At 40.8% G+C, this 26464-nt stretch overlaps 2 protein-coding genes across 2 annotated transcripts in view; one reads left to right on the forward strand and one right to left on the reverse strand.

Moving 5' to 3' along the window:
• Positions 1–386: 386 nt before the first annotated feature.
• Positions 387–26464, reverse strand: part of cacna2d3a (calcium channel, voltage-dependent, alpha 2/delta subunit 3a) — a gene marked incomplete at both ends in the record, with an annotated part of 101591 nt that continues 75513 nt past the window's right edge. The window contains 11 exons of the mRNA XM_079168214.1: positions 387–479; positions 642–730; positions 1922–2058; positions 6005–6119; positions 8701–8756; positions 9492–9544; positions 9668–9743; positions 11681–11751; positions 13461–13523; positions 13617–13661; positions 14111–14172. Of these exons, the coding sequence (XP_079024340.1) occupies positions 387–479; positions 642–730; positions 1922–2058; positions 6005–6119; positions 8701–8756; positions 9492–9544; positions 9668–9743; positions 11681–11751; positions 13461–13523; positions 13617–13661; positions 14111–14172 (860 nt within the window). The remainder of the gene's footprint in view (positions 480–641; positions 731–1921; positions 2059–6004; positions 6120–8700; positions 8757–9491; positions 9545–9667; positions 9744–11680; positions 11752–13460; positions 13524–13616; positions 13662–14110; positions 14173–26464) is intronic.
• Positions 18075–24566, forward strand: lrtm1 (leucine rich repeats and transmembrane domains 1). The gene is made up of 4 exons (XM_079168225.1): positions 18075–18495; positions 20358–20742; positions 20871–21076; positions 22426–24566. Exons 1-4 carry the CDS (start codon positions 18459–18461, stop codon positions 22944–22946), a joined length of 1149 nt encoding a protein of 382 aa, XP_079024351.1. The 5' UTR covers positions 18075–18458; the 3' UTR covers positions 22947–24566.

Below are 26464 nucleotides of genomic sequence, written 5' to 3' on the forward strand. Positions count from 1 at the left end.
TGAACATAGTGGTGTGAATGTCAGTGGGTTTTACTGGACCACTTGTGCAATTTTTAAGCTACTATGTACATTGTTGGCAATATTACTATGTTCCTAAGTTTGTATCTCCCCAATGACCTCTCCGTGCAGCTCATGTGATATTGCAAAAGCACCGTAATGATCACTAATTAGCAGCCGTAATAGCTATCCATTATCAGTTCTCATATAGGTGTCTTGTATGGAGGTACCTCAGGGCTAGGGGGCTTTGTTGGTGGTGAGTTGGAATTGGGCACAGTTTTATAAGGGGCAGGAGTGTTTTTTTTCTGTGGCATTGTTGCGATTCTTTTGCATGCCGAGTCAAGCGGATCCAAGTCAAGTTCAGGATGGAGAGGCTTCGCCAGCTCTGGTCACCTGGGGAACAGCGCTAGGAAGACGCAGAGCAGTGTTGCTGCGAGAGACGGGGTGAGACCCGCAGCTCCTCCACACTCCATTGAGTTCTCCTAAAGAAAATAAGGGGGGGGGGGGGGGTGTCAAGATATGAACATATATGGAATATTTTAATAAAACACAAAAGCAGAATTTGCAGGGGATTTATTATGAAAGAAAGTACTATTATTGTGAGTGAACTGTGCGTGCAGTATCTGTGTATGTGGAGTGAATACCTCTGGGTGAAAAGGGTGACAGGTATCTGGGCGCCTCCTGTCCTTTTGCATCTTCAACCTCTCGCACTTGAGAGACTCATTATGTGCAGCTGAAGTTAAGTCAATAACAGACAATGTGTACCCTCTGCAGGGGTTTTTTCCTGCTGGAGTGTATTTCTTGTTTATAAAGGAAAGGAATAGATGTTTTTGAGTTCTTACATTGGCAGTCATACTTTTGTGCACAGCACGGTGTGCATATAGGAAAAAAGCAGACTCTGAGTAATATTTGATGAGTTTTCTTTTGATGCTACAGGAAGCACTCCACAACTAAATGAACAGTGGTGTATATGTACATACAGTGGGACTGTACTGCATACAATTTAGATAGATATTGTAGGAGAAAACAGCTCAAGCTGACTCCACTCTGAGCTGTGTCTGTTATTGATCAGTATCTCATCACAGCGTGGGCTGTTGTGTAACACAGTCCAAACACAGAGACACACAGACACACGGACATACACACACACACTCACCATTTTGGAAGGAGGTGAGAGCTCTGAACACGGGCAATATATTTCTACCATGCACTATAGAAGGAGTTTATTGAGCTAATAATACAGCTGAGTTGTGGAGGAAACATTAATCTGCTTTATTTAATTAAGTTAAAAGTGACCCCTAGAAAGTGGATAATATTGCTAACAGTGACACATTGGGACTCGCAACCAATGAGGTCAATAACATAGCTATCTGATAATAAAGCAAGTGGTTCTGATTAATTCAGTGCTGAGCACCTTAAGTTTGCAAGTCCAAAGGTTGCAGCAGTCAATGCAATGTAATTGGTTTGTTGTCACAATTATCATGCTTCTGTCACATCCATGTTTTAGTGTTGTGCAATACCAGCTGCCCCTGTGGAAACATTATGATGACTTTTATAAAAAGTGGCAATTTTTCATTTTTATGTATGTATTGTTGCTTGTGCGTTTTTCTGACAGACTGAGTTTGTCAATAAAGATGAACTGTACTGAAAAGCACTGTGAAACAGACTTCTAGTAGAGTGTAGTCTCAAAGCCTTTAGATCTTGACCCTCATAATGCTCTCATCTCTTTCATTACCAAAAGGGTAGAGGGCAAACAAACTCCCCAAACACCTCCCCACAAATTAAAATGCCCTTTGCTCTTTACATCCCTGCAACATTGTTGGACACGTAGTGGTTATAACTACAGGACTGTGACACTGGAGCTTATGAGGTGGTAAAATAGACTTCCATATTAAAACAACATAATCCGGGGTTGTTTCTATACCAGTCTTTGGCCATTGAAGGATATACATGATTTCGATGGGGTCCATGGTGATTGGCTCAAACATGCTGCAGTCACACTTGTTGTCCACCACCACCATGAAGAGATTGCTGCTGGGGATCTGCTGGATCACAAAGGACCTGCCAATCACAGCACAGACAGCCAGAAACAAAAAATATGAGGAAGGAAGAAGAGAGAGGGAGCAAGGGAGGATTGAGAGTTGAATTGGCAAGTGGGCGCATGAGCATGATGTAAATTTCCACGTGTGTCAGAGGATTTACGTTATGAGTGTTCACATTCTCCCCTGGTGGAGGGGAGATGCACTAACCGCCAGCTATCAATAAACATACAGAGACATCGATGGACACATACTTCTTCTCCAACTCACTCCATCCCATTCTCTTCCAAATTTTTCTCCCTACCTTCACTTTTGTCTTTGTTATATCCTATCCAAGTCGAGCACCAATGAAGTGTTGCCCAATATAAAACATTGCGAAGGGAGACAAATGGGAACCACACTTTTGTGCTCATAGCTTCTCATGGTTGTGTTTTACTAGCCTGAGAGATCAGTTCTCGCCTCGGCCTCCTGGCTAACGATTTATGACCGTGGATAAGCTTTACGAAGAAGAGAGGTCGTAAAGATGATCTCTTATTTCTGTCACCCTTTCTTTCTGTTTCTTTTGCTTCTCTCCCGCCCTCTACTCTGCCACAGCCGGTTGAATTATCAAGTTCACCGTGAGGCATTTATCAGACACGTATGAGAACATGCACGTTTGACTGAAAGGACACACACAAATGCAGAAATACACGCATACATTTTCTCAACTCTTGTGAAGGAGGAAGTAAGGCAAAGACCTGGCAGATCAAAACAGACCTAGGAATATCTCCATCCTTACAAATTCAATACAATGACTAATCAGACCACAAACCCTCAGCAGCACCAATCCACCGCACTTTAATTCCCCCATGACTAACCAAACCTAACCAAACCAGCCCACCTAATAGGTCAAGCCAGTTCCAATCAGGGTAAATTGGGATCTGCTGATGTTTAATAATCCATGCTCACCCCTGCACAGCGCTGGGCAGTCCCAGCTCAGCCCACTGACAGAAAGCAGAGCAAGTGTTCCTGGAGAAAAGACTTAAACACATCCCGACAGCACAGCTGGAAAAAGGAGCACTACACCGCTTGTGAAGGCACACTTTTCAACACACACAAGAATGTGTATGATATACAGATAGAGGCAGACCGTCATGCATACTCTCTGTCTCTCAGAAGCACACAGACAGTAACGACATCCAATACGTTTCTCTGAGTAATGATAGAGAACGACAGAGTGTGACAGTGAGTGACACAGAGACCCGCAAAAATAAAGATAAGGCAGTAACAGAGAAAGAAATCAGGAGTTAGACAGATGTATAATACAAAGTTGATGTACTATAGGAAAAGACACACACAAAGACGTGGTGACAGATCATGTCTCCTTATCGAAGTTCTGACAAAACATATCACACAATCTGTAGCTGAAGCTGACAAAAAAAATAGCACTGCATAACAACACTTTTTGATCATGAAGGAAAATGTTTTACCTTTGGAGAGCCAGCTGTACTGAAGGTCATTTTAGCAGTTGGAGCTAAGATAATAACATTTCACAATACATTATGCTTGACATATGCTTTGCTTTTGATGCAGAACCGAGGTTCTTTCTACCTTTGGTGAAATCTGTCCACGCTCAGCGGCTAAATGCAATATTATTTGTGTGTCCTGTAGAGAGTGTTCACAATTTTACAACAATTTAATTGTTACATAACTTCACCATAACAGCATGCATATGGTTTTCAGAAATATCTGTCATCACAGTTGGGAAATTTGACCAGTAATTGGTGTGTGTAATTTAAGAAAGACTAATTCAATAAAATCTCACCAAACAGACTGGAGAGTTTTCAGAGCAATGCTGTCATTTTATTTTCATTTCTTTCATTTCTTTTGGGGAAACTGGGCGCCATGATTCCAGTATTCTCATTTTAAGCCTTTTTTCACATTTTACATGATTCCAATAGACAGTTTATTCAGAGGGGCTCTATTAAAGATTTTTTTATTATTTGGGGATTTTTAAATTCCGGGCAGTGGTTGGCGCAAATTCAGCATAAAGGTCCTAAATGAGTAACAAATGACATTAAAACTTTGCAATCTAAAAATGTCATAAAAAATATGAAATATGTCATCAAAAAATTGACAATTGGATTTAATTATAAAAGTTAATTCTAAAATTGGACACAATTATTCCTTCTGCATATAAATAGGAACTTAATTTAACATGTGATACAAAAATAAATTGCTGGTTCCATAAAGACTGCGATACCAATTTATTTTTGTTACTGTTCTCAAATACTTTTTTACTAAAGACCACGTCTCTGATACAACCGGGGCACTAAAATATGTTTAAAAAGTTGTGTTAAAGTAGCAAAACTTGCCTTATAGTAAGTCGGGAGTGACAGTATGATAATATAAACAAATATTTCAGCAATACCATAATTATTGGTGTGACAGGGATAAAGACAGATGCAATTTAAGAATGAAAGCACGTCTACACGGCTGACTGTAGCGCCGAAGCTGTAGCTCATTGCAACTTTGAAATTCTCTCTTTTGCTCGTCTGGGGCGGTCAAGAAAAAATAAAGGAGCATGTGGCGAGATAGGATATATGGCTGTGAGTATTGTCGCTAATAGTCCCCTTGAAGACTTTCTCTGGTTAGAGACATGACACACTCTTCGTCCTACATCTCATGTTGCAGTCTAGAGAAGTTGGCTATGCATTAATGGAGGTTAAATCATCTTATAGGGCCACTTAAGCTATTATAGCATTCGCTAGATATCAGGAAGTAATGGACAAATACAAATACTGACATCACATGCACACACAGTCAAAATACAGTAAAGAGAAGTTTAACGGGCAAAAGCTTAGAGTATATTTCCCAGAGCATTAAGCACACACACGTGTCCCAATGAAAATATGAGAGAAAGGCCTCAGTCAGCCTGTAACGTGAAACAGATGTTTATCACCAATATCCTCTATTACTAATGTGAGCTATAAAATTCCATATAACCCAAATAAAAACTCCATTTTACTCTGTCAAATTCATTGTGCTTTAAAAAAGATTTATTTGAAGGCGACATGTTGCTCAGAGCACACAGGCCTGCCCGCTAATCCCATTTCTGGTGTCATCATTGGAGATGAGGCCATTCTTCTCTCATGCCCGCTTCTGTCATGTGTGTGTGTGGGTGTGTGTAAGACGGTGCTGTGTGTGTGTGTGTATACACGGTATGTGTGTTTGGTAGTGTGACTGCATCCCCAACCGCATTTTACTCCTAGCACCCAGGGCAGTGGTTACCCTGCTGACCTTGTGGGGCTGTACCGGCAGCAGACACACAAGGAAAACACACACACACACACACACACACACACACACACACACACACACACACACACACACACACACACACACACACACACACACACACACACACACACACACACACACACACACACACACACACACACACACATACACACACACAGGGTTCTGAGCCTCCCTGGCAGTTCCACAGCTGGGAGCAATGAAGGGCCCATTGGAGGGATCCAGAGAACACCCCACAATTGCCTGACAGAAAAGCCCAAATTGTTAAAGGGGACCACACTCATTTTCCCATTTTTAAAGGAAGCCTTTTTTTCCACCCCTCTCCCTCATCTTTAAATGCCTTGTATTTCAAATTGCCGGAGGAGAGAGAGCGAGTGTCTGCGTGTGTGTCTCTGATGGATTGCCTGGATAAAAGTGTTTTCAGCAGACAACAAATGATTTAAATGTGTTTCTCATTATCAGGGATTACAGAGATAAAAATACTACGCCAAGATGATAGTTAACAGGATGATTCATTTTTCATTGTTAGGTTGTTTTATGGAATGTAGTGGCCCGCTGATATCCGAGGTGTGTTACTGAACAGCGGACGGATATTGAGATTGTTGTTGTTACTGTGTTGTTGATGTGTGTTCACGTGTGTCTGCATGTGTGTGTGTGTGTGTGTTTCATACTTGATGCAGCCGTCACAGTCAACGTTGCCCATGTTCTCTTTGATGGTTCTCTCGGAGACGAAGGCCGGGTACTCCGTGTCACATGGTACCTGCATGGTTCGACCCCTCCGCTGAGCTGAAAGCAGAAAGAGAGAGAAAGAAAAACGAAATTGGGTGAGGTAGTCATGGAAAAACTATTTGAAAGTCAAATACATATTTAAAATATGTAAATGCAAATAGATTGAAAGCAAACAGTTAAACACACCACATCCTTGTAAATATACAAGTTTGAAAGAAAGCAGCACTTCTGAACCAGAGTTGACTCTTGTCCTGCTGGAGGTATTTGCTGTGTGAATCTGTGCCAGACATTTATGCAAAATTGCTTGAACTCTCCTGCCACCCAGAGGTTTAAAACAATGCTACATGATTGAAAGGGGGGGGGGCTATGTAATTCTAATTTGTTTATTAAATCTAAACATTTAGAAACATGTGGGTTTTATTCATTTATTTATTACGTTGCGCTTTTTCAAGGTGGTCTTCACACATTTTTTTTACGAAACAGTTTTCTAAAGATGGTGGATTATGTGTGTGATTTGAATGGAGAAGTCTAATTACTGGATGTCAGCACTGCAGTATCATTGTGTGAAAAATAAATGAGAGTGTGTGTGCAGTTGTATATAAATTATAAGCTTGTGAGAAACGCAGCCTACATGTATAAACGTCTGGGATTAGTTCTGGCTGAGAGGCTGTGTAGATTGGGTTACAGGCTGCTAAATTGGGGTGTTTCAGCTGTGTGTCACAGGTCTGTGTCTCTATTGTAAAAAGATATAGAAAGTGCTGCTAAGACCTGAGGCTAGCCAGCTGTGAAATTGTCTTGACTGCTTGGCGAGCAGCGATGCCCAGCTTCACTTCATTCGGGATAAGAGTGTGCAAGGAAAGCATTTTATCGACTTTCATTTTGTGGTTCTTTCCCTCTCTCCCCTCTCTCACATTCGCACACGAAATATTTTCATATTAGTTTTGGCTAGAATTAATACCACTATATGATGCTGCTTAGTGAGGCTTTAATTTCAGACAGGCAAACTGTATTCAACACACCATAAAGTATAAGGCATCACAGCGTTCATAGCTTGGCGGTAATCATATTAGAATGTGCGTGAGTTTGTTGAAGACAGTGACACAGAAAAAGAAAGGTTGAGACGTAAAACCAGAGAAGGAGAGACAGATAGACTGAGTGAGGCGAAAGAAAGAAAGAGAAGCCTTCTGCCTTCTGTTATGAAGCGGATATTGCTTCCCACCACTACCAATATGACATACACCCGTACAGATCATAAAACCATCAAGTACAACCCCCTCTGGACACACAAACAAATACAAATGTGTGCAGACAAACTCACTCACACACACACACACACACACACACAGTCTCTCACACTGGGGTCACTTGAGGCAATCACGTGTTCTGCCATTTTTTTTACACTAGGTTTTGGATTGTGCCCTTTTCTTCTGTTTTTCCAGTGGTCACACTGACTCAGAGAGGAAATGGAGGGGAGATGTTGAATATGAAGACAGGAGGTCAGTGTTGAGGACACTGGTTGTTTACTCTGTACGCAATGAACTTTGTTCCATGTGCATCAAGTATTATGTAAGTATTACTATGAAAAACTGACAGTGTATCTGACCGCGTCAGAGTATGTTTTCATCTTTGGATTATATATTTTAGAAAAACCCCCCCAAAAAAAGCATTTTGATAACCATTCTACAAAACATTAATGTTTTTATGGGCAGATGTAAGATTGAAAATTGCTTCATTTCTTTTTTTCGTCTTTGCGAGTTAGCTGCTAAAACTATTATTAAAAAAACACATGTTTCAGAAACTGGAAAATTAGGTGTTATTCATTTAATGCTGCACATGGTAATGTTGAGGTATAAGCCTTGAGCTGAAACACAATTACGTTAACTTTAAATAGTTGATGATTAGGAACTATGAGATGCATAAGGACCTGTCTGTGTTTATAGTGCTTTAAATGACATGAATTGTAAGAATAACTAAATCTGAGTTTGTTTTGCAAAGGACAATATCTTTCTTTATCTCTCTGACAATGGACAAGTTTTTTGAATTACTAAATAGAATTGATGTTTTACTTTTCATTTTTGTTTCTGAATGTTGAAAATGTAACACCATAATGAAATAAATGAATTAATAAATAAAAACACACAGACCCATTTGACATGTAATGAAAGCCTGTAATGGGTGCTGCAAGTTAGAATTTTGATTCCAGCAAAAAATCTAATTTGTAAAATAAATAAATAATAAAGTATTGAAAAAATGTAAATCATAGGAATTAACAATTAGAAAAATGTACAGTAAGAATAATAATCCTGATTCTTTCACTCTCCGTAGTATAATTATTGATTAGATATTATTCATTGAGAATCCCAAAAAATGTAGCACTCAATGTATCTAATTATTCAATTATAATGACCATTGTGACTGTTTTCAACTTCAACAGACAATCGAAATAAATATGAAGAGCAGAGCTGTGTGCATGCCCAACGCCATGTGTATTAGAAATGTAAATAAACAATGTTGTTTGCATATAAACTATTATTAAATTAGAGTATAAGCTGCATACTTTTATATGAGTGCGCCCATGTGTGACCGCTTCAGACACACAGAGAGCGAATGAGCAGTCAACCAAAGAGTGTGCTCTTACCTTTAGCTGTGAGGTCAGAGTACCACCAGCTGTACAAGTTGAACTCCACCAGGAATCTAAATATGGATAAGACATCGACCATAACAATACACTCCAACTCATGCTTATATAATACATATTGCTACGCTCACAATTTCAACCACTTTTTACCGACATGACAAAGGTTTCTCAAGAAATACAGTCAGGAAAATTATCTATTTTTCCAAAAGATCAACAATTTAGTTTGAAAAGGAACCACGGTATAGATATGAATTTTTCTCTCATTGCCATTTGTCTTTCATTTTGTGTTTCCGGATGATTTGGTTATTTTCTCCCTTTAGTTCTGACCTTAGATAAGTTCACTCACTCATATGTGACTCTTTATATTTTAATTGTATCTTAAGAAAAACATCAATTTAAAATGAAAAAACATAAATCAAAAGATCATTATATTTCAAAGACACACAATTGCCTGCACCGTGACCGGCTGTAAAATTAGCACTGACAACTCTATCCTCACATGATGCACTGCGGCGACAACAGACCACCCAGGAAGACTCCGCAACCAAAACATGGCATCACAGGACTACCCGTGCTACAGGAAACATCAGGTAGCCATTACCGCTCATGATCACTGATGATCAAGTCAACGTGCATGTGGAGGGACTCGTAAACAATCATATAGTTTATATATAGCCACATACACACATTGACAGGAGAGGCCACCCCATACACGTCCTCAAAAGCATATGTATGCAGTAAGCATATGCTATTACAGACAAAACACACTCTGACATACACAGAAGTCTTACATGACAAGCTCAGTCAGGATCCACTTCACGATTGAGAAGAAAGCAAAGTAAGGCTAAAGAAAAAAAAGAAAGAGGAAACATTGATTAGACACATAAACATACGATACACGGCCCCAACTTTGCATCGCGCGGAGTGCAACGAGGTTAAACGGAGTGTAAAAAAATGCAGTACTCACATCCAACAGTGTGTGTCCACTGTCACTACTTTCTGAAAAAACCCAACATAGAGCCTGGTAGTCATACAGAGTGACCCTGAGTAGATAAAGGTGGAAAAGTGAGGACAGAGAAAGTGAGGACAGAGTACAGAGAGTGAGACAGAGACATAAAAGACATAGATAAATTGAACTTAATATAGATTGAATGTTTTTATAGACAAACAATGCATTTGTCAGGGAGATATAGCCCAGATAAGTTGATATAAGTCTTCATTTACACGTTAGCTGTACTATAACATGCTGGCGGGGCTTTTTGGACTGCTGTGTGAGAACAGGAAGGAAGGCTCTGCTTTAACCAACACTTTACCTACGGATAATATATTAGATGGATGTGGCGAGAACGGGAAAAGGAAAGCAACGGAAAGTCGAGAGCTCCCTGAGAGGTTCCCCAAAGTGATGTAGGAAGGTGTGTGTGTGTGTGTGTGTGTGTGCGTGTAGATGATTTGGGGGGGATATTTGAGTGGGATATCAGAGGATTTAAGGGCTTAGTAGACCCTGAGGGTGTGAGGTCTCAGTCTGTCTGGGTGAGGTTATTCAAGGGGTTCCTAACACACACATAAACACACACACATACACACTGTGTGCTCTTTCTCATAGCCTGTGGACAAGTTCCTATATACTCGACATGTGCATGTGTGTGATGTCTGAGTGGGCCCAGTCTATCCGCAGCCCTGGGCGATGTTCAAACCTCAGTCACAGTACCGGTGACACACACACAGCTCCAACACACCGCCAGGAACCAATTAGCACTAAGCCAGGCCACATAATGGTGTTAGCAGCAAACCTAGACTAATGCAATATCTGTCTATGAGTATGAGTATAAGGTGTGTGACTGCTGTATACGAGTGTGGGTGTGCCAGCCTTCATTTACTTTGCATGGGAGCATAACATCACGTTCAATATTTGTATTGATTTCCCTTTTTATTGCTTGTTTGAAAAGATGGATAATCCAAAAGACTGAAATAATGGGTCTTCATCTGCAGCCTTGATGCTGATGGATAAATCCAAAACAAGACAAAAACTGTGCTGCAACTTAGCACATTAATTCTCCACAGATGGCACTGGGTTTGGACAGATCACACTGGATTCATTAGTGTTAGGATATATAAGCTATATTACACATGCTAATACTTAACCAACAAGTCATATTATTCATTCATCATACATCGGCCTTCATTTGAAACAATCTCTCATCATCCAACATTAAACATTCAGTGAAAGCAGTTGTAGCCTCTTTGTTTTTACGAGTGGGACTGTAAACCGAAGCTGTTAGCTTTTGAGCGTCATCCTTATGATAAACAGGCGTGGTTGTCTACTTGTGCGATGATTTGCCACCTATGATTTTGATGTACTGAGACAGCATAGCTGAAATCTCCTCACCCATTTCCCGAAGGCAGAACTGCAGTGCTGGAAATGTGTTTTTTAAGCTTCTGCAAACACGGTCTTTAAAGATTCAACAAATGCTGGGCCATACCAGTTTGATTCCACAGTCAAACTGCAATATACGTCTGTGACTGATTCTCTGTATTTCTACTCTCAAATACTGGGAAAGTTATCCTCCAGGGTTAAATTTCTAAATGAATTGCAGAAAGTCGCCACCCACTGCTCCTGGCATTTTCCAGGAGACAAAGCTCCACAACAAGCAATATCTGTGTGAATGTGTCTGCGTATGTGCGTCTGTGTGTGTGTGTGTGTGTGCGACTTCAAGTTTCTCCTAATTCCTCCGTTTCAGGAAAAGATTTGCTGTAATCCCCTAACGGAGAACTCTGCTGAGCGAGGGGTCGGAGTTCAGCGCTGAATAGCTCAACACGATTGGCCAAGTTAAGAGCTGTCAGCGCGAGGGAAGACATGCTCTCATTCTGTGGCCTGCCTGATATTATGCACATACATTTACACATACTCACACATACACTTGTGCTGGCACTTATAAGTACACACTCAAACAACCACACAAGTGCAGTTTGCAAAACTTACCTCTTGAAAGAGCCCATCTGCAGAAGCTTACTCATTACAGCCCCCTCTGCTTCTCCAAAGAATTTTCCTGTCTGAGAAAGTTGATGTTATTTAATAAAACTAGAATTACCACCTCACTGTTGTATGCCTCCATGTCTGTCCAAAATGCCATCTTATTTCTACCCTTTCAGACATTCATGTGAATTTGTCATAATTAGCACATGAATTCTTGAGTTATGGCCAAAAACGTGTTTTGATTGGTCACTGTAACCTTCGACCACCAAATTCTATTCAGTTCAACCTTGAGTGCAAGTGGACATTTGTGCCAAATTTGAAGAAATCTGCTCAAGATGAAATCATGTTCACTATGGGATGGACATGACCAAAAAACTAATCAGTTCATCTTTGAGTCCAGGCGTCCGTCTGTGCATACATACGGCCATGGCTGGTGCCAGTGCGGAGGCATAACAAGTCATAACAGAATGGTTCAACACCTTAAAACGATATGATTATAATGCTAGAAGCTCTTACAGGTACAAAAGTGGACACAAGTCCAGATCGCATTTGATACCAGAAACCTTTAATTGCCAAACCCTAAAGCACACAGACAACATCGCACAATGCTAGGGACAGAACTAAGAATGAAATCTCCCACACATAAAGCCATCACTACAGTTTCTGCAAAAAGAACAACAATCTCATTGTTGATTTAAGCTGATCTGTGTGCTATGCCCCGCCACCCATCCCCCTCTCCATCATTTTCCTTACCACAAGGTGATATTAAAAAATTGTTTGTTTGGATTTCTTAACATTAGAGAAGCTTGATAAATCAACATTTTCTGTATGGATTAATTGTTTCAACATAGGGCCCAATGTCATCCAAGACTGCTGACTGTAACACAGTCACATGTCATGACATCCTGCCTGTCCAAAGTGCTGCAAACCAGGTGATGCCACAGGAATAAAGCTATCAAACCATTAGCATCCATTAGCCATATCAGACACAGGACTTGGTGGGTGAACTACGCCCTCCATCTCTCAACATGCTAATTGTCTTGACACCTGGGAGGCAGAGAATCCAAACATCCACCTCTGAAACTCCTACTAGAAATGACACGGCCTCGTAGATCCTCCAGCTCACCCGGACCTACTGACTACTTTAATGTATCACATTACTGTTACCTTGTCGGTCGGTGATCTCTACATAACAACAACTGGATGAAACAACTTGACAAGAGGAACCCTAAATGCTCCGTCACCTCTAAATTAAGATCAAATAAAGTAAGCAAGTAAGAAACAGAAAAGAACAAGCAGAAGAAGGGCAGTGACAGCCAGCGGACTGGCTTCTAGATGAGACAAAGCCAGAGTGACAGCATGTCTGGGGACATCTAAGCAGAGGGTATATGCTAGGGCAGCACCATGTCTCCTTGAGAGCAGTCTAGGCAACAATATGACTGTGATGCAGGGAAAATATTTTAATTATAATAGGACAACAAATGCAAGAGGTACAGTAGATATGCACTGTATGCACTGACTCGGTCCACTCGGATGTAATCTGTCTTCAAATAAATGATAGATTCTCATTTGGCACAAACCCAATTGTGTTTATAGCCTAATGTTGCTGGTGTCAGAACAAGCTATTGCGCTAATAGCTCCTCTTAAATTAAAATAGCATCGAAATGTCCCTTGTTTTTTTGCTTGCAGGAAATGTGTAGCTATGATTGTTATGCAATCTTTAACACTAATCTTGCATGATCTGGCTCTATATGTGTATGTGTCTCTTTGTGTGTCAGTGTCTTACCAGAGTATAGTCCTCCGCGACCAGAACGAAGCCGTTGTTGTCAATGAGGTAGCAGTTAATGTTCTGTTAAATATAAAACAAAGTGTTCAAGCATTTGTAAGAAGTAAAAGTGACAGAATAATGTATGGTTGATGGAGAAAACGAAGGCTGACCAACCTCGTCATCACAGCTGATGGAGCATTTCCCATCTAATGCTGCACACTGTACGACAAAAACAAGACATCTGCATTGTGTATCTGGGTGTCACACCAAATATTTAGGCTGTTTATAGATTCATTCTTTTGTCAGCTGAAAACCTTTACTGCCTTCCAAAATCGTTTTTGAATAAATAAATGGAATGAAACAGACTGATGACCTTTAAATGTTAAAGGTTCATCCAAACAATCCATCAGCATTCGTGGGTTCTTGAATCATGAAATATGTATAACATGTCAAGTTATTATTGAAGTATGAAATAGCATAAAACAAAAGGACGTTTTATTAAAAAGCAAATACTTGTTTTTTTCAAATAGACTTGACTTTTGTTTTGTTTATTTTTTATCTTTAAATTACTTTCATTAGGCAGTGCAGTTGGCAAAGTTAGAATAGGTGTGTTTGTGGTATACATGTGAATATGTAAGCATGCAGGATGTGTGTTTATGCATGGGTACCTGTCTGCTGGCTGTCCAGAATTTCTTCTGAAAGAACTCCAGTTTCATCTGGATGCCCACAGCTGAAAGAGAGACGACACAGTCACAGAGACGTAGCAACTGGACACGTGTGTTCAAGTGCAGGTTCACTGTGATCTTTATCCTAACAGAAGTTATCCTACAGGCAAGAGAGATATTATTAATATAAACACAGAGTCAAAGTGAATCTTTCATTAACCCCATACGAGGGAAAACATGCACAGACTTGTGAACCCCTGCAGGACAAAATAGGCCAAAAGGGAGACTATACACTGCATCATACATGTGTCAGCTTATATTTGTGGAAGGCGACTGTGTGTGTTATATCTGCACACATGTGCACTGATCGTTTAACCTCACTAAAAATGCAGTTTCACACAATTCTAAACCAGACCTCTCACTGTGACCACATGAAATCCATCGAATTTCCAGAGTTGGTATACAGAGCTGCTCTTACTTCCATAAGCCTCATCCCAGCAGGTCCCTAAATGCACAGATCTGACTAGAATTCCTTGCCTTGGAAAAAAATATGTCAGCTTTTTGAAAGGAGGCTGAGGAAAGATTGACACATTCACCACAGGCTTTAACTTCCCTCGTCTCCCTTTACCCCCTGCTACTAAGACTCAGAGGACCCTAGCTTTCACTCGGTGGGGGTTTGCCACGCGTTTAGGGTCTGTAAGTCTTTCCAGGAGCACAAATATTCCAAATGCAGGGCAGTCACAGGTAGTTAACTAAATGGTCAAGAATGTGGCATTGGAATCGATTTTAAGGGGACATATCATGCTCATTTTCAGATTCATACTTTTCATATTTGGGGTTTCTACTAGAACATCCTTCAAACATGCTTTAACATGCTTCAAAAAACACATTCATTTTCTCATACTGTCTGTCTGAATATACCTGTATTGACTCTCTGTCTGTTTTAACGCGTGTATCCTTATTCTCCTCTGAAGAATACAGGGATTCCGTGAATCTTCATTTTGCAGGTTAAAGGTGGCGGAGTACAGGATAAGTTATCCGCTCCTCCTTCGGGATTCAAAACAGTCTATTTTTCGACCAGCGAATGTAGAACTATTCCTAGGGTTTCCTTAAAAGCCGTCGTTGCGCCCCCTTACATACGAATCGAACCGTGTGGGATGGCACAGTGCTGTAGGTAGCGCTGATGTTTATAGTCACAGTGACGTCACGGCTGTATCATGCCTATGCCTATGGCCCTCATCCAGTGAGATGCCAGTTATGTGGTTTAACCCAAATCTAGCACATAGGTGGGATTTTGACGTCTAACCCAAATGAGGCTGTTGAAATGCCATGTTGGCCATGTCATGTGTTTCAACCACATGGTGAAGTCTCAACACACGTATAGATACAGTGAGTGTGAATGTAGATAGGATCCATATAAACATGAACATCCTCACTTAAAGCTTAAACAAATAATGCTTCAATAAATTTAAACACGTGAAGAGAGAATTATCAGTGAAAAATGGTTTGCACTTCTTTTAGTGTGCTTGTGCAGTTGTGTGATTGTCCAAGTTCAGTGTGCAGTGGGGTGCTGCTGTGGCCTGTTTTAGCCCTTGCCCAGAGGAACAGGTGCAGATTATCTCGTCATAAGCTTTGCCAGATCCTTTCAGCAGCCCACCATTTCTACACCCACGTGGAAAACCCAGGAGGAGAGGCTAAATTAAGATGCTGGGCAACAGCAATGGAAACACACACATGGTATTAAACCATGGGAGAACCTAGATCATAAAGCCAATAGAAGATACAGGATCATCTACTCTAAAGAAAAAGCTGAAAAAACAAAGTAGTGACTGAGAAGGAAAAAAAAGATAAGGAGGTGGAAGAAGTTCTTGAAACATGACCCCTTCAAATAATTCAAAGATGTAATATAATAGTCAACTTCTATGAAACTATAAAATGAATAAATCTATGTTCTAGGATCTGTTCAGCAAGAAAAATATTTCATGGAACCATAATACCAATACGAGCAGTACAGGAGTTTACGCAGTACAATTGTATAAGAGGTTAAAAGTGCATTAATGTTGGCTGCTACCTGGAAGTCGGCTCAGAGCAAAAATAGAAAAGCCCAAATCCGTCTCACTAATGCTTAGATATTTTCTGTACTATGGGGTAAAATTTAATTTCCCTCGGCGTGATTTAAGAACTTGGGGGTATTTATGCCCTGAGCTGGGTTTATGAGTCCAAAGATGAAGAGACGTTAAATCCACCCCATCACCAATCTGCTATCAGTGCAATTCCAGGCAGGGAGAGATGACAACCAGTTTAAATCCTACAGATGTTTGGGATTCTAATAAGGATTGCATAAAGGTACACATCCATCAGCACAAGGGTGCATTCTAGTATGTGGATGCTTGAGCTCATGTACGTGCTGTAGAAAGAGCAAGCATAGGTGTTTCTGTTCTTTTTGAGGGTGTAGTGTATGCGTCAGTTCACATCCCAGTGACGGCACCTTTAGGACAAGCATAAACCCACATTCAAGTCTCACAATCACACAGAGCTGTCTGAGAGATGTAGGGATTTGCAAATTCGGTGGTGCATTCCACAGCAACACAGCGCAGGGGCGGATCATGTCAAGATGCTGAGCAACATTCAGAGGATGCGCAGAACAGGAAGCTGTTGTTAAGGATGCCAGCAGTCTACAAGGCTTACGCTCCAATGACTTCTCCATCCTGTGTGTTTTTGTCGAGGCAAAATTGAGACTAATCGTTTATCCAAATAAAAGATTATATTTGAAAACCATTTGAAAAAAATGTATCTGTGTTGGACCAATTTCAAATAGCTCTCTGAACGAACCATAAGATCGAATAGAAAAGTTCATTAAAATCATGCAAACCATCTTTGTAGGTTGCCCTTCAGGCTTTGATGCCACACGCATTTAATGCATCACATGAGATGCAGATAGTGATAATTTATGACAAAGAGCAGGAATAGAAGGGCATGTTTTTCTTCTCTTTGATGCTTAACATTTTTAGACGTTTTAGTCTGTACACATCACCAATATGGGCTTTCAGCAAAGGTGTCATCACACATTTGAGGATGTATTTGTCTACGCAGGTCCACATGACCACTCAAGTGTGCATGTGAGTGTGGATGCTCGAGTGAATGTGAGTGTGGATGCAAGTGTGCGTGTGTGTGCGCATGACCCTATACATCAATACTACATTTGGCATCTATTGTTTTTTAAAAAGTATCTTCATGTGTGCATGAGTTGCTCAAGGCTGATTTCTTACACATTTACCGCAATCAATGATAAGTATAAGCGTGTGACACATATTGACTTCACTATTTACTGTATATGACAGAATGAAAATAACTGTCATGCACTTCAGCAGAGGAAAGGATATACATGTGGATGGACAGGAGGGCAAATACTAGAGAGGGTACCACAAGGTCAGATAGTAAGCTTAATCACATTCATCATTAAACATGATTTGATCATTAATCTCTTTCTGTCTCCTTCTTTTTTTTGCTTCTCCTTCAAGTGACCCATGAGGTCATATCAGCTTAACAGTCAATCCATTTACATGCAAAAAAAACCCCAGCTACAATTGCAACAGCTTAATATCCTGCTGTGTGCGTGTGTGCGTGCGTATGTGTGCATTCGTGCGTTCTGTGTTGCTGTGCTGGGGGTGTGTTCTGCCAGCCCTTCAGCCCACGGCGCATGCATAATATCATCAGAGCATTCCACAACAATGGGTTTCCTCCAAATTTGTTCACTGGGTCTGGAAGTGTTTTGAGTATTTGTGTATTTGACACAACACAATCCAGTTCTAATTCTGTCTTGTTCAAGTCTTGCCAGAGCATTAGGAGGTAACGCGAATGTCAGCGTACGTGTTTGAGCAGTGATTTAAGAAGCGGTGTCATCTCCCAGCTGTCCACTGGGAGATGACACCCCATCACATGTCCCAATGGATTTAATAGAGGAGCAGAAATAAAATAAAATCAAGCAGCAAGAAAAGAGGGAAAATAGAAACAAGAGCGCGAGAGAGTGCGCAAGAGCGAGAGAGAGAGAGAGAGAGAGAGAGAGAGAGCTCCGTAACTCCAGTGATTCCCAGACTGGCTGGCAGTAAGCTCTGTGCTCTGATCTGCCTGCTCTGATGGGGTTTCATGCCCGTGCAGGCAGCGTTGGGGATCCTGAGGGCAACACAGTTTTCTGCTGCTGATCACGGCCTCTCTAATTCCTACAGATTGACCATATCGGCCCACAGAGATGAGAGTCAGGACAGCTAATCTCAACCTACTACTGACGGCAAATGGATCATCAACCAATGACAGTCACTAGAATCCAAAAAGGGAGCTAAAAGAAGATTGAATGCAAGCGGCCCAAGAACGACTGGCAGATATGAGAGGTAGGAGCTACACCACTGGGAAGAATATCAAAATTAATGCATTTGTGTATGTTAGTGTGTGTTTGTATTGTACACGTGCATGGCTAGGTGGGCTAATTCCAACTGCTAAGTCTAGTATGTCTAGTATGTGTAAAGTGTTGTATAACTGAGTGGTAATGGAGCATGGACTGCTCCTTGCTCAGTTCCTGAAATAAAACAGTTAAATGCATAGATGTCAGCACTACATTCACACTTTTATGGTATCAAGGTGATTTAAAGCAGTACTTGCTGTGTGTGCATGTCGTTACAAGCTTTTCTGTGTGTACTATGGGCTGGAGGGACACATCAGAGCAAAGAGCCATTCTGTTGACCTGATTCCAGAGCTGCTGTTACAATGCTCCACTGAGCTGATGCTGTTTATGTGTGTTCATGCATTGTATATATATGAGTTTGTTCATGAGTAAGTGCACACTTGTGCAAGCACATGTGAGTGAATGCATTCTTGCATACACACACACACACACACACACACACACACACACACACTCTAATTTCACTAACAAGGTTGCAATTAACACAGGGCTTCGCACAACAGCACACTAAATCCTCAACCCAGCCATTTTCTGATTGTTTTTGTTGATGCAAGCGACACATTATCATAAGAGCAACACTGCCAAGAGCCGCTGTACCAAACTAACACCTGAGATTAGAGCTGGGAGGTATTTCTAAGTCTGTAGATCAAAATCAACTGCATGAAGTTCACCAGCCAGGCAAAGACAAGATGATTACATGCTTGTAAATGGGACACTGTCACTCTAATTACCGAACTATGTTACAATAGGGTATATTCAAAGACTAGGGGATCCGTGGAAGGGAGGCTTGAGAATTTTTCAAGTGATAGTGCTGCATAACAGCAGTTGTCTGTGGCCACAGAATTTAAACAATTACATTTTGCTGTCCCTTTCAAATCAACATTCCTCAATGGTTGTTTGATTATTACAGTTAATAGCTACACAGTGTTTCCTAAAATGAATCTGGAAATAAGTTTCAGGTTACTATAAAAATGAAAGCTGCTTCATCACAAGGGCATAACATAGGCAAAGATTCTTGTGCGGCATTTCCCTTGATACGGGAGACAATGAGATAACTCCCATTTTAGAAAGCATTAAACAAACCCAAACAGCAACATGGCTGCAGAAGGTCTCAGAACAACATGTTATGCCTATGGAGATAAACAGGGTGCAGCTAATCAATCTGTTCAGGATTTATGCGTGTAACTTGTGAGCCAGCTTCATTCCCAGGCTTGGGTTTGAGCTTCATTTCACTGAGCCCCGAGCTAGCCCAGCCAATGCTATAAATACTGCTGTAATGCTCCAGAAGGAATGGAGATGTGAAGTCATCTCAAAGGGAATCAGACACCCAGTATCTGCTGCATATGGATTTACGTGTGGGTGGAGTGTGGGTGAGGGGTTATGAGTCTTGGGTGAAGTCACTAAGGGCCTCTGTCTAGGGAAGGGTGGCAAGTGGGAGTTGGCATATTAGTAATAAGTTTACTTTCTTGTTTTTTTAGACAAAGAACAGCACTATCTGGGCAAAAACTAAAAGACTGCATTCTTTTCTAAAGACTATATTTTCAAATGCATTTGTGTGCACTTAAATGTTTATTTTCTGTAACAAAGGCCTTTATCTACTTCAGTGAAGGTGGTCATTATGGCAATTGAAGACTGTGGTGGGAATGTATACAATTATTAACTAGTAGTCTAGGGTATTGCTGAAAGAGATCACATCTTTAGACATCCTAGAAAATGTCTCATGTTTAGTTGCAAATACACAAGCATACGTTTAGATATTTAATCTAATAGTATGTCCTCCTGTCTCCACAGTGGTACTGGTGTGTGCCCTCCTATCCCTACTCTCTTTGTCACATGCCTGTCCAAAGGAGTGTAACTGCAACAGCAACACCAAGGTAGTAGACTGCCGGGGTCGAGGCCTATATGACATCCCCCGACGACTGCATCCAGACACCCAAGAACTGTATCTCCAAGATAACCGTATCAGGGGGCTGGGATCAATGGCTTTCCGAGAAATACCACTTGTCCGTATTCTCGATCTATCTAATAACTCTATAACATCTGTTTCACCGACTGCCCTGCTTGGTCTGAGGACTCTACAGCGCCTCAGCCTGGCCTACAACAGCCTGAAAGAGCTTGACAAGCGGTTGCTTGGGCCTATCCGCTCGCTTTCACACCTTGACCTCTCACACAACAGGTTAAGCAACAAAACCGAACAGATAGAATTTTGTTATTTGTCCTTTCTCAAACAATGCACACTGTAACATTTATCGCACATTGCTCAATGTATCTTATGTTGTTTCCTTGCCATGCTCCTACCTGCAGCCTGTGGGGTTTGCCTGGAGCCATAGGCGATAGTTTGAGGAACCTAAGCCACCTGGGGCTAGCACACAACAGGCTAACACGATTGGACCGCTCCCTGTTGGAGGCCCTGACCCGCCTGGACAGCATCACACTACGAAGTAACCCGTGGAGGTGTGACTGCCAGCTCATAGGCCTCAAACTCTGGCTGGAGAACTACCTCTTTAAAGGTTAGACCACAGAAGCTCCAGGTAAAGGCTGGAGCAATGTCTTTAATATTTCAAACTTTCATTTATCTCAATGCCTTTCCTGCTGGGCATTCGATTAAATTATCGTAATGTTACATTATTGTATTACTGACTTTAAACACAAGTATCGTGAAACTATTAGATTAGAAATATCTGGACAATACACAATGAGAGAAGAGCCTATTTTAGCGATTCAAATAGATTGACTGACCCCAGAATGTAATGTTTATATCTTTTGTGCTTGGAGGGATTTACATAGTGGAGTTAAGAACGGGCTTTAGGTCTGTCCAGACCTTTTAGATGCTGGAATGAGTGCGTGTGTCATGCTGTTTGGTGTGAAGCTGAGGAAGGAATGTAGGGTGTTTAGGCTTTTATACTATTGTTTTGGCTTTTAAACTATTATTAACATCTGATGAGGGCTGTGTTTTGGGAGGTGACCACATGCATGTATGAGCCGTGTTGGATAATCTATGGTGACGACTTACAACATTTACAGTAAAATTATAATTGTGACTGTCTTCATGAACAAAGCCTGACCTTAAAGCTAAATAAAAAGTACCATGAAGCAATACAAATAATGTTGCAATGTTAGGCATATGCAGCAGCTTTTATAACTATGGTGGTGATCTCTGCAGCCAGAGATAGAGTTGTATTAAGAGTTAAATTGGCAACTACATTATTTTCCATGCTAGAACAACCCCAGCATGCATTAGATAACCATATAACCACTGTGCAGGGAAAAACTACACTCGCTTGAAGTTGGCTGGCCCGCCTACATGCCTATGTTACTCTGACACAGCTTTCGTCTTCGAGGCTGAAAATTCTAATTACTGCAAAACAAAACAATGGAGCCAGATACAAGGATGTGTGCTTATTAGAAAGCCAGCAGTTAATCAGGCAGGCAGAAAGGAAGGGTGTGACAGAGCACGCTCGACATGAAAACAGATGAATAATCAGAGATTTAAGATACAAACAGTGGGAAGCTGATAAAGTCTGAACTATTTCCCTTTTTTTAACAGACTTGATTCATTGAGCTGCAGTGGTTGAGGTGTAAATCAAATCACACTTGCTAATACAGTCCTTTAAAGTACGCCATTACACCCTACACTAATAAATATCTTGAGTAATGGGCTGGTTAAGGCTCAGCTATGATGCAAACAATTGCGGCCTCCTCTGTAGTAAGCTGCCAGAAAGGAAATGGGCAATTAACAGAAGGTAATGTACTTATAATACACAACAACCGACTGATGCATGCCCCACTATTCCTTCCTGCCCCTCAGTCCGTCTATTGCCGTCCCTCTCTGATCTAACTATTTAACTCTGATCCCAAGGTGGAGTGGTGGATGAGGTGCTTTGCTCCCAGCCAGAAGAAATGAAGGACAAAGACCTGCAGAAAGTACCTTACCAGCTCTTCCACACCTGCATGACCACAAGCTACCATTACCTGTTTGCTAACATACACCACTTGGAGAATGAGAGGCTACTGCGTGGCCACACCCATGGCAACCATGCTCATCCCTCTAGCCACGCTATCCATGTCCCCATGGCAATGGGGGAGGGTTTCGGTGGTGGAGGAGGAGGAGGAGGAGGGGGTTTGCCAGAGTGTGAACCTAAGCAGAGGCATCGGCCTGTCAACTTGCGCCATGCAATTGCCACAGTAATCATCACCGGCGTAGTGTGTGGGATTGTGTTTCTGATGATGCTGGCTGCAGCAGTGTACGGCTGCGCTTACGCCGCTATCATGGCCAAATATCAGCGGGAGCTTAAGAAGAACGAGGAGTTGGCAGCAGCACAGGGGGCAGATCATGCCAAAGCAGATGCGAAGGAACCACTGGAGAATGCTATCGCCTAAGAGAGGATAACATGAACCCTGGACCTAAAACCTGGGCCTCAACCCTTTAACCTAATCTGCTCTGGATGCCATGTGTGTGTTAGTGCATGTGTGAGAAAAAAGAAGAGTGTGTGATTCTTTATGTGTTGGAATGTGCGTATGTTCACCTCCTTTCTGAGACTTGGGTAGCTAAACTCCACAAGTATTTGACTATGCACTGATGAGAAGAGTACCTTCTATTGTATGCGGGTTCGTGGGGCAGGCCAAAGAATCCAAAAGGAATCAATTCTGACATATCACAGAACAAATTGCTATATATTTATAATTGTGTACTTGTAGGTATAATAGTAAAGCTCTAGTATTTAAAAATGGATTTAAGAATTAGTTATCTTTTGGTTGTTCATAATTTTGAGTCTGATTTTGAGGTAACTCATAGTAGGCAGCTGCTGTCAGTTAAGTTCTGTTGTTAATATCATTGACGTGAGAGTATGAGAACAAAAATGAGTGTTTGTGTCAGTATTTCATTTGTGCTTGAGTGTGCGTGTAGAGATGTATACTGTATGCACACATTTATAAAGAATTTAAGAGTCTGTGCCTGATAACGTGATATAGTTTTGAGAAGGATATATGTTTTCTTAAAGGATATTTTTCTGACAACTGAAGTGAAGATGGGAAATTCATTGAAGCAATAATGAAACAAACTAAAACGAAAACAACAACAAAACCTGGACTCAGCCTTGTTGTTTTTTTTTAAATAACTTTACAGCTTTATGAGTTTGAATTATCATCCTGCTGCACACAGTCACACCCACACACACAAACATTTAGATCCACAGTTTTTGAGATCAGTCGAGTCTTGTTAGTGAGCTAATGCTGATTACATAATGATAGTCATGTCATTCATAATGTATTGCATAAAATAAAGGGAAATATTTTACCTGATTACTAAATGTCTACTGGCAACTCATTTAAGAAGGCATGCATAATTATTTGGGGAAAGTATCTTAAACCCTCATCCTACTAACTGCGGTCCCAGCAGACCCCAGAGGTATACTGATTTTTATAACTTGTATGTGCTTTGCTCTATCGTTCCAATTTGTCATGGCTTTGTCGATCAATTTATTCTTAATGACTTCATATCATTGTTTTCTGTTTTTGTTTTAATACGTACTTTCAAATAATAATTTTAAATACCAATGTATTAAAGCACCCAATTGCAGCCAATGTAATTTAGTAGATGACATGGAATAGACAGCTAAGATGTTCGCCATGGGTCCTCTTTTAAAATATCACACACTATCAGGGTAATGACATGACCATTATTTTTGAAGACCATTATTTTTGAAGGTGACAGACACAGATGCAGCCAGACACAGATTTCCTCATTTGCTCTATATATTTTTACATAATATGTTAATTATTTGCAACGTTTCTAAAATAATAACATTTATTTTTCTTCAGATGCCATTAATTACATTACTAATTATGGTTTTGGGATGAATACATTTGCATTTTGCTCAGATGTTTGTATGTTACAGTATTTTATTTTTGAGGTCCTCAGGGACCCCAGTTTTCTAGTCCTTCTATTTTAAATATGTTGATAGGATGGAGGTTAAAAGAGGAGTATTTAAAAAAAAAGAGGTCCACTTTGGAGTGTATTCTACTGTTTAAGCGTATTCCTCTTTGTTTCACCAATTGTTCAATTGTTTAAAAAATAAAACAGGTCATCTTGAAATTAGTAGACATTGCATGGTGTTTTTGCCCCTCTCAGTTTAATATGTTGCTGGCAAAGTAAAATTTAAATTCTTTTAGTTTTTTGATGAATGAAGTTTCTGTCGAATCATTATTATGTCTTTCCTGATGGAGTTCACTGGTTCTCTGGGGAAAAGCAGTTTGTGACGTGTCTAGTTATTATCTATATATCGATAATTTGCCATCAGCATGAATGTAAGCTTACTCAGTGTAGTGTGGAGGCACATGAATGTACACAGATGGCTTTGGTCTTAACGCCTGACCTGAGTTTTGTGGCTCTGTATATTACGGCAGCAGACTCGCTGCACGTGGCTCAGGATGTGACCACAAACACTGACACACACACACACACACACACACACACACACACACACACACACACACAGACACACACACACACAGACACGCTGGAATACACACGCGTGTCTGTACGAACACGGTAACATTGTGACTCAAGTGATGTCTGCAGGGCCAATGGTGTGTGATGTCATCAGCCTGTCCTTTTCAGTTAGTGTACAGCGTATTCACAAGTCCACAGCTCGGTGGAGCACAGGGCAGTGAAAACTGGCCCTAACCGGCCCACGCTAAATTTGCATTCCAGCCTACATCTCTCCTCCCATCTGACTCTCTTATATAAAATCATCCTTACAGACATCCCCCGATCTGACGAGCATGATCGTCATCACTGTACATCAGCACCCAATGTAAAAATAGGATTATCATGAAACCTTGATACTGATTAGTCATTTTGAATTGCTGCTAAACAGCATTTTAGAAAATTATATTATCTTAAAACAACAGAGACCAAGTCAGCAGTGTCAAATAATACCGTGGGCTGGTGTAAACTGTGGGCTGAATGCGTATTTCTCTGCAAGAAATCTGATGCACGCTCTATGTGTATGTGTGTGTGTGTGCATTGTGGCACCGCACAGATTCTCCCATCTCTGTCCTTCTGCTCCAGTGGTTTCCCCCAGGCCAAGAGTACCCACAATGCACTGCTTTCATGTCAACGCATTCAGGCACCATGAAATAATTTTCTCTTTCTCTGCCCTTTTATTTCTTCTCTTATTTTATCACTGCATTTCCAAAAGATTTTCCACTTTCTGCTTTCTCCAGTTTTTCCTTCCTCTGACCAGATATTTTCTGTGATTCCCCTATCTGGCATTACTGGCCCTCATGTGTTGACAGGAGAACTTAAAAATATAATTATAAGAAGAAGCTTGTATATGAGGCAAAAGCTGTGCTCCATATTGTTCTTTGGCGCATATGTTGGGCTGTGGAAAGGATTGCAATACTTCACATATTGTACTTTGTATTTTAATAGAACAACTCACATGTTCAAAATATTTCTACTGGGTTTCTGAAGCTATCAATGTAAAATAAAGCAGAGGGTAAACAGAGAAAGTTGGAGTCACCTTACTTCAAACATAATTGTGTTGAGTTTGCAAACAAGGAGCTTCCAACTTTCTTTATATTAATTACTTACTTACTTACAATCTCTATCCTAACCCAAATTTCTCCATTTCTTCCATTTAATCAGCAGTTTCTTTCCCCGGTAACTAAGTTGATGGCAAACAGAACGAGGGCTGCTCTTCATACCAGCAACTTCCTGATTGCACAAAGTTGCATTACATGGGCGTGACATTGTGCGGCTTCTGAGTCACCAGGACGTGAGATGAGGCAGGCCACAAAGAAATCCTCTAGGCCACAATATGCCTTAAATAAACAAAGGGGAAAAATGCACAAAAGGCGTTTATGAAACTGGCCTCTATTAATATATGTAAGCA

Source organism: Pholis gunnellus (assembly GCF_910591455.1).
Source record: "Pholis gunnellus genome assembly, chromosome: 2".
NCBI classification, from domain to species: Eukaryota; Metazoa; Chordata; class Actinopteri; order Perciformes; family Pholidae; genus Pholis; species Pholis gunnellus.

Bases quoted from the DNA above. Each gene is read 5' to 3' on its own strand.
- lrtm1 (XM_079168225.1), top strand. From the start codon at position 18,459: ATGCAAGCGGCCCAAGAACGACTGGCAGATATGAGAG. The intron at 20,743-20,870 runs GTTAAGCAACAA...TCCTACCTGCAG, and splicing joins CTTGACCTCTCACACAACAG to CCTGTGGGGTTTGCCTGGAG. The intron at 21,077-22,425 runs GTTAGACCACAG...TCTGATCCCAAG, and splicing joins GGAGAACTACCTCTTTAAAG to GTGGAGTGGTGGATGAGGTG.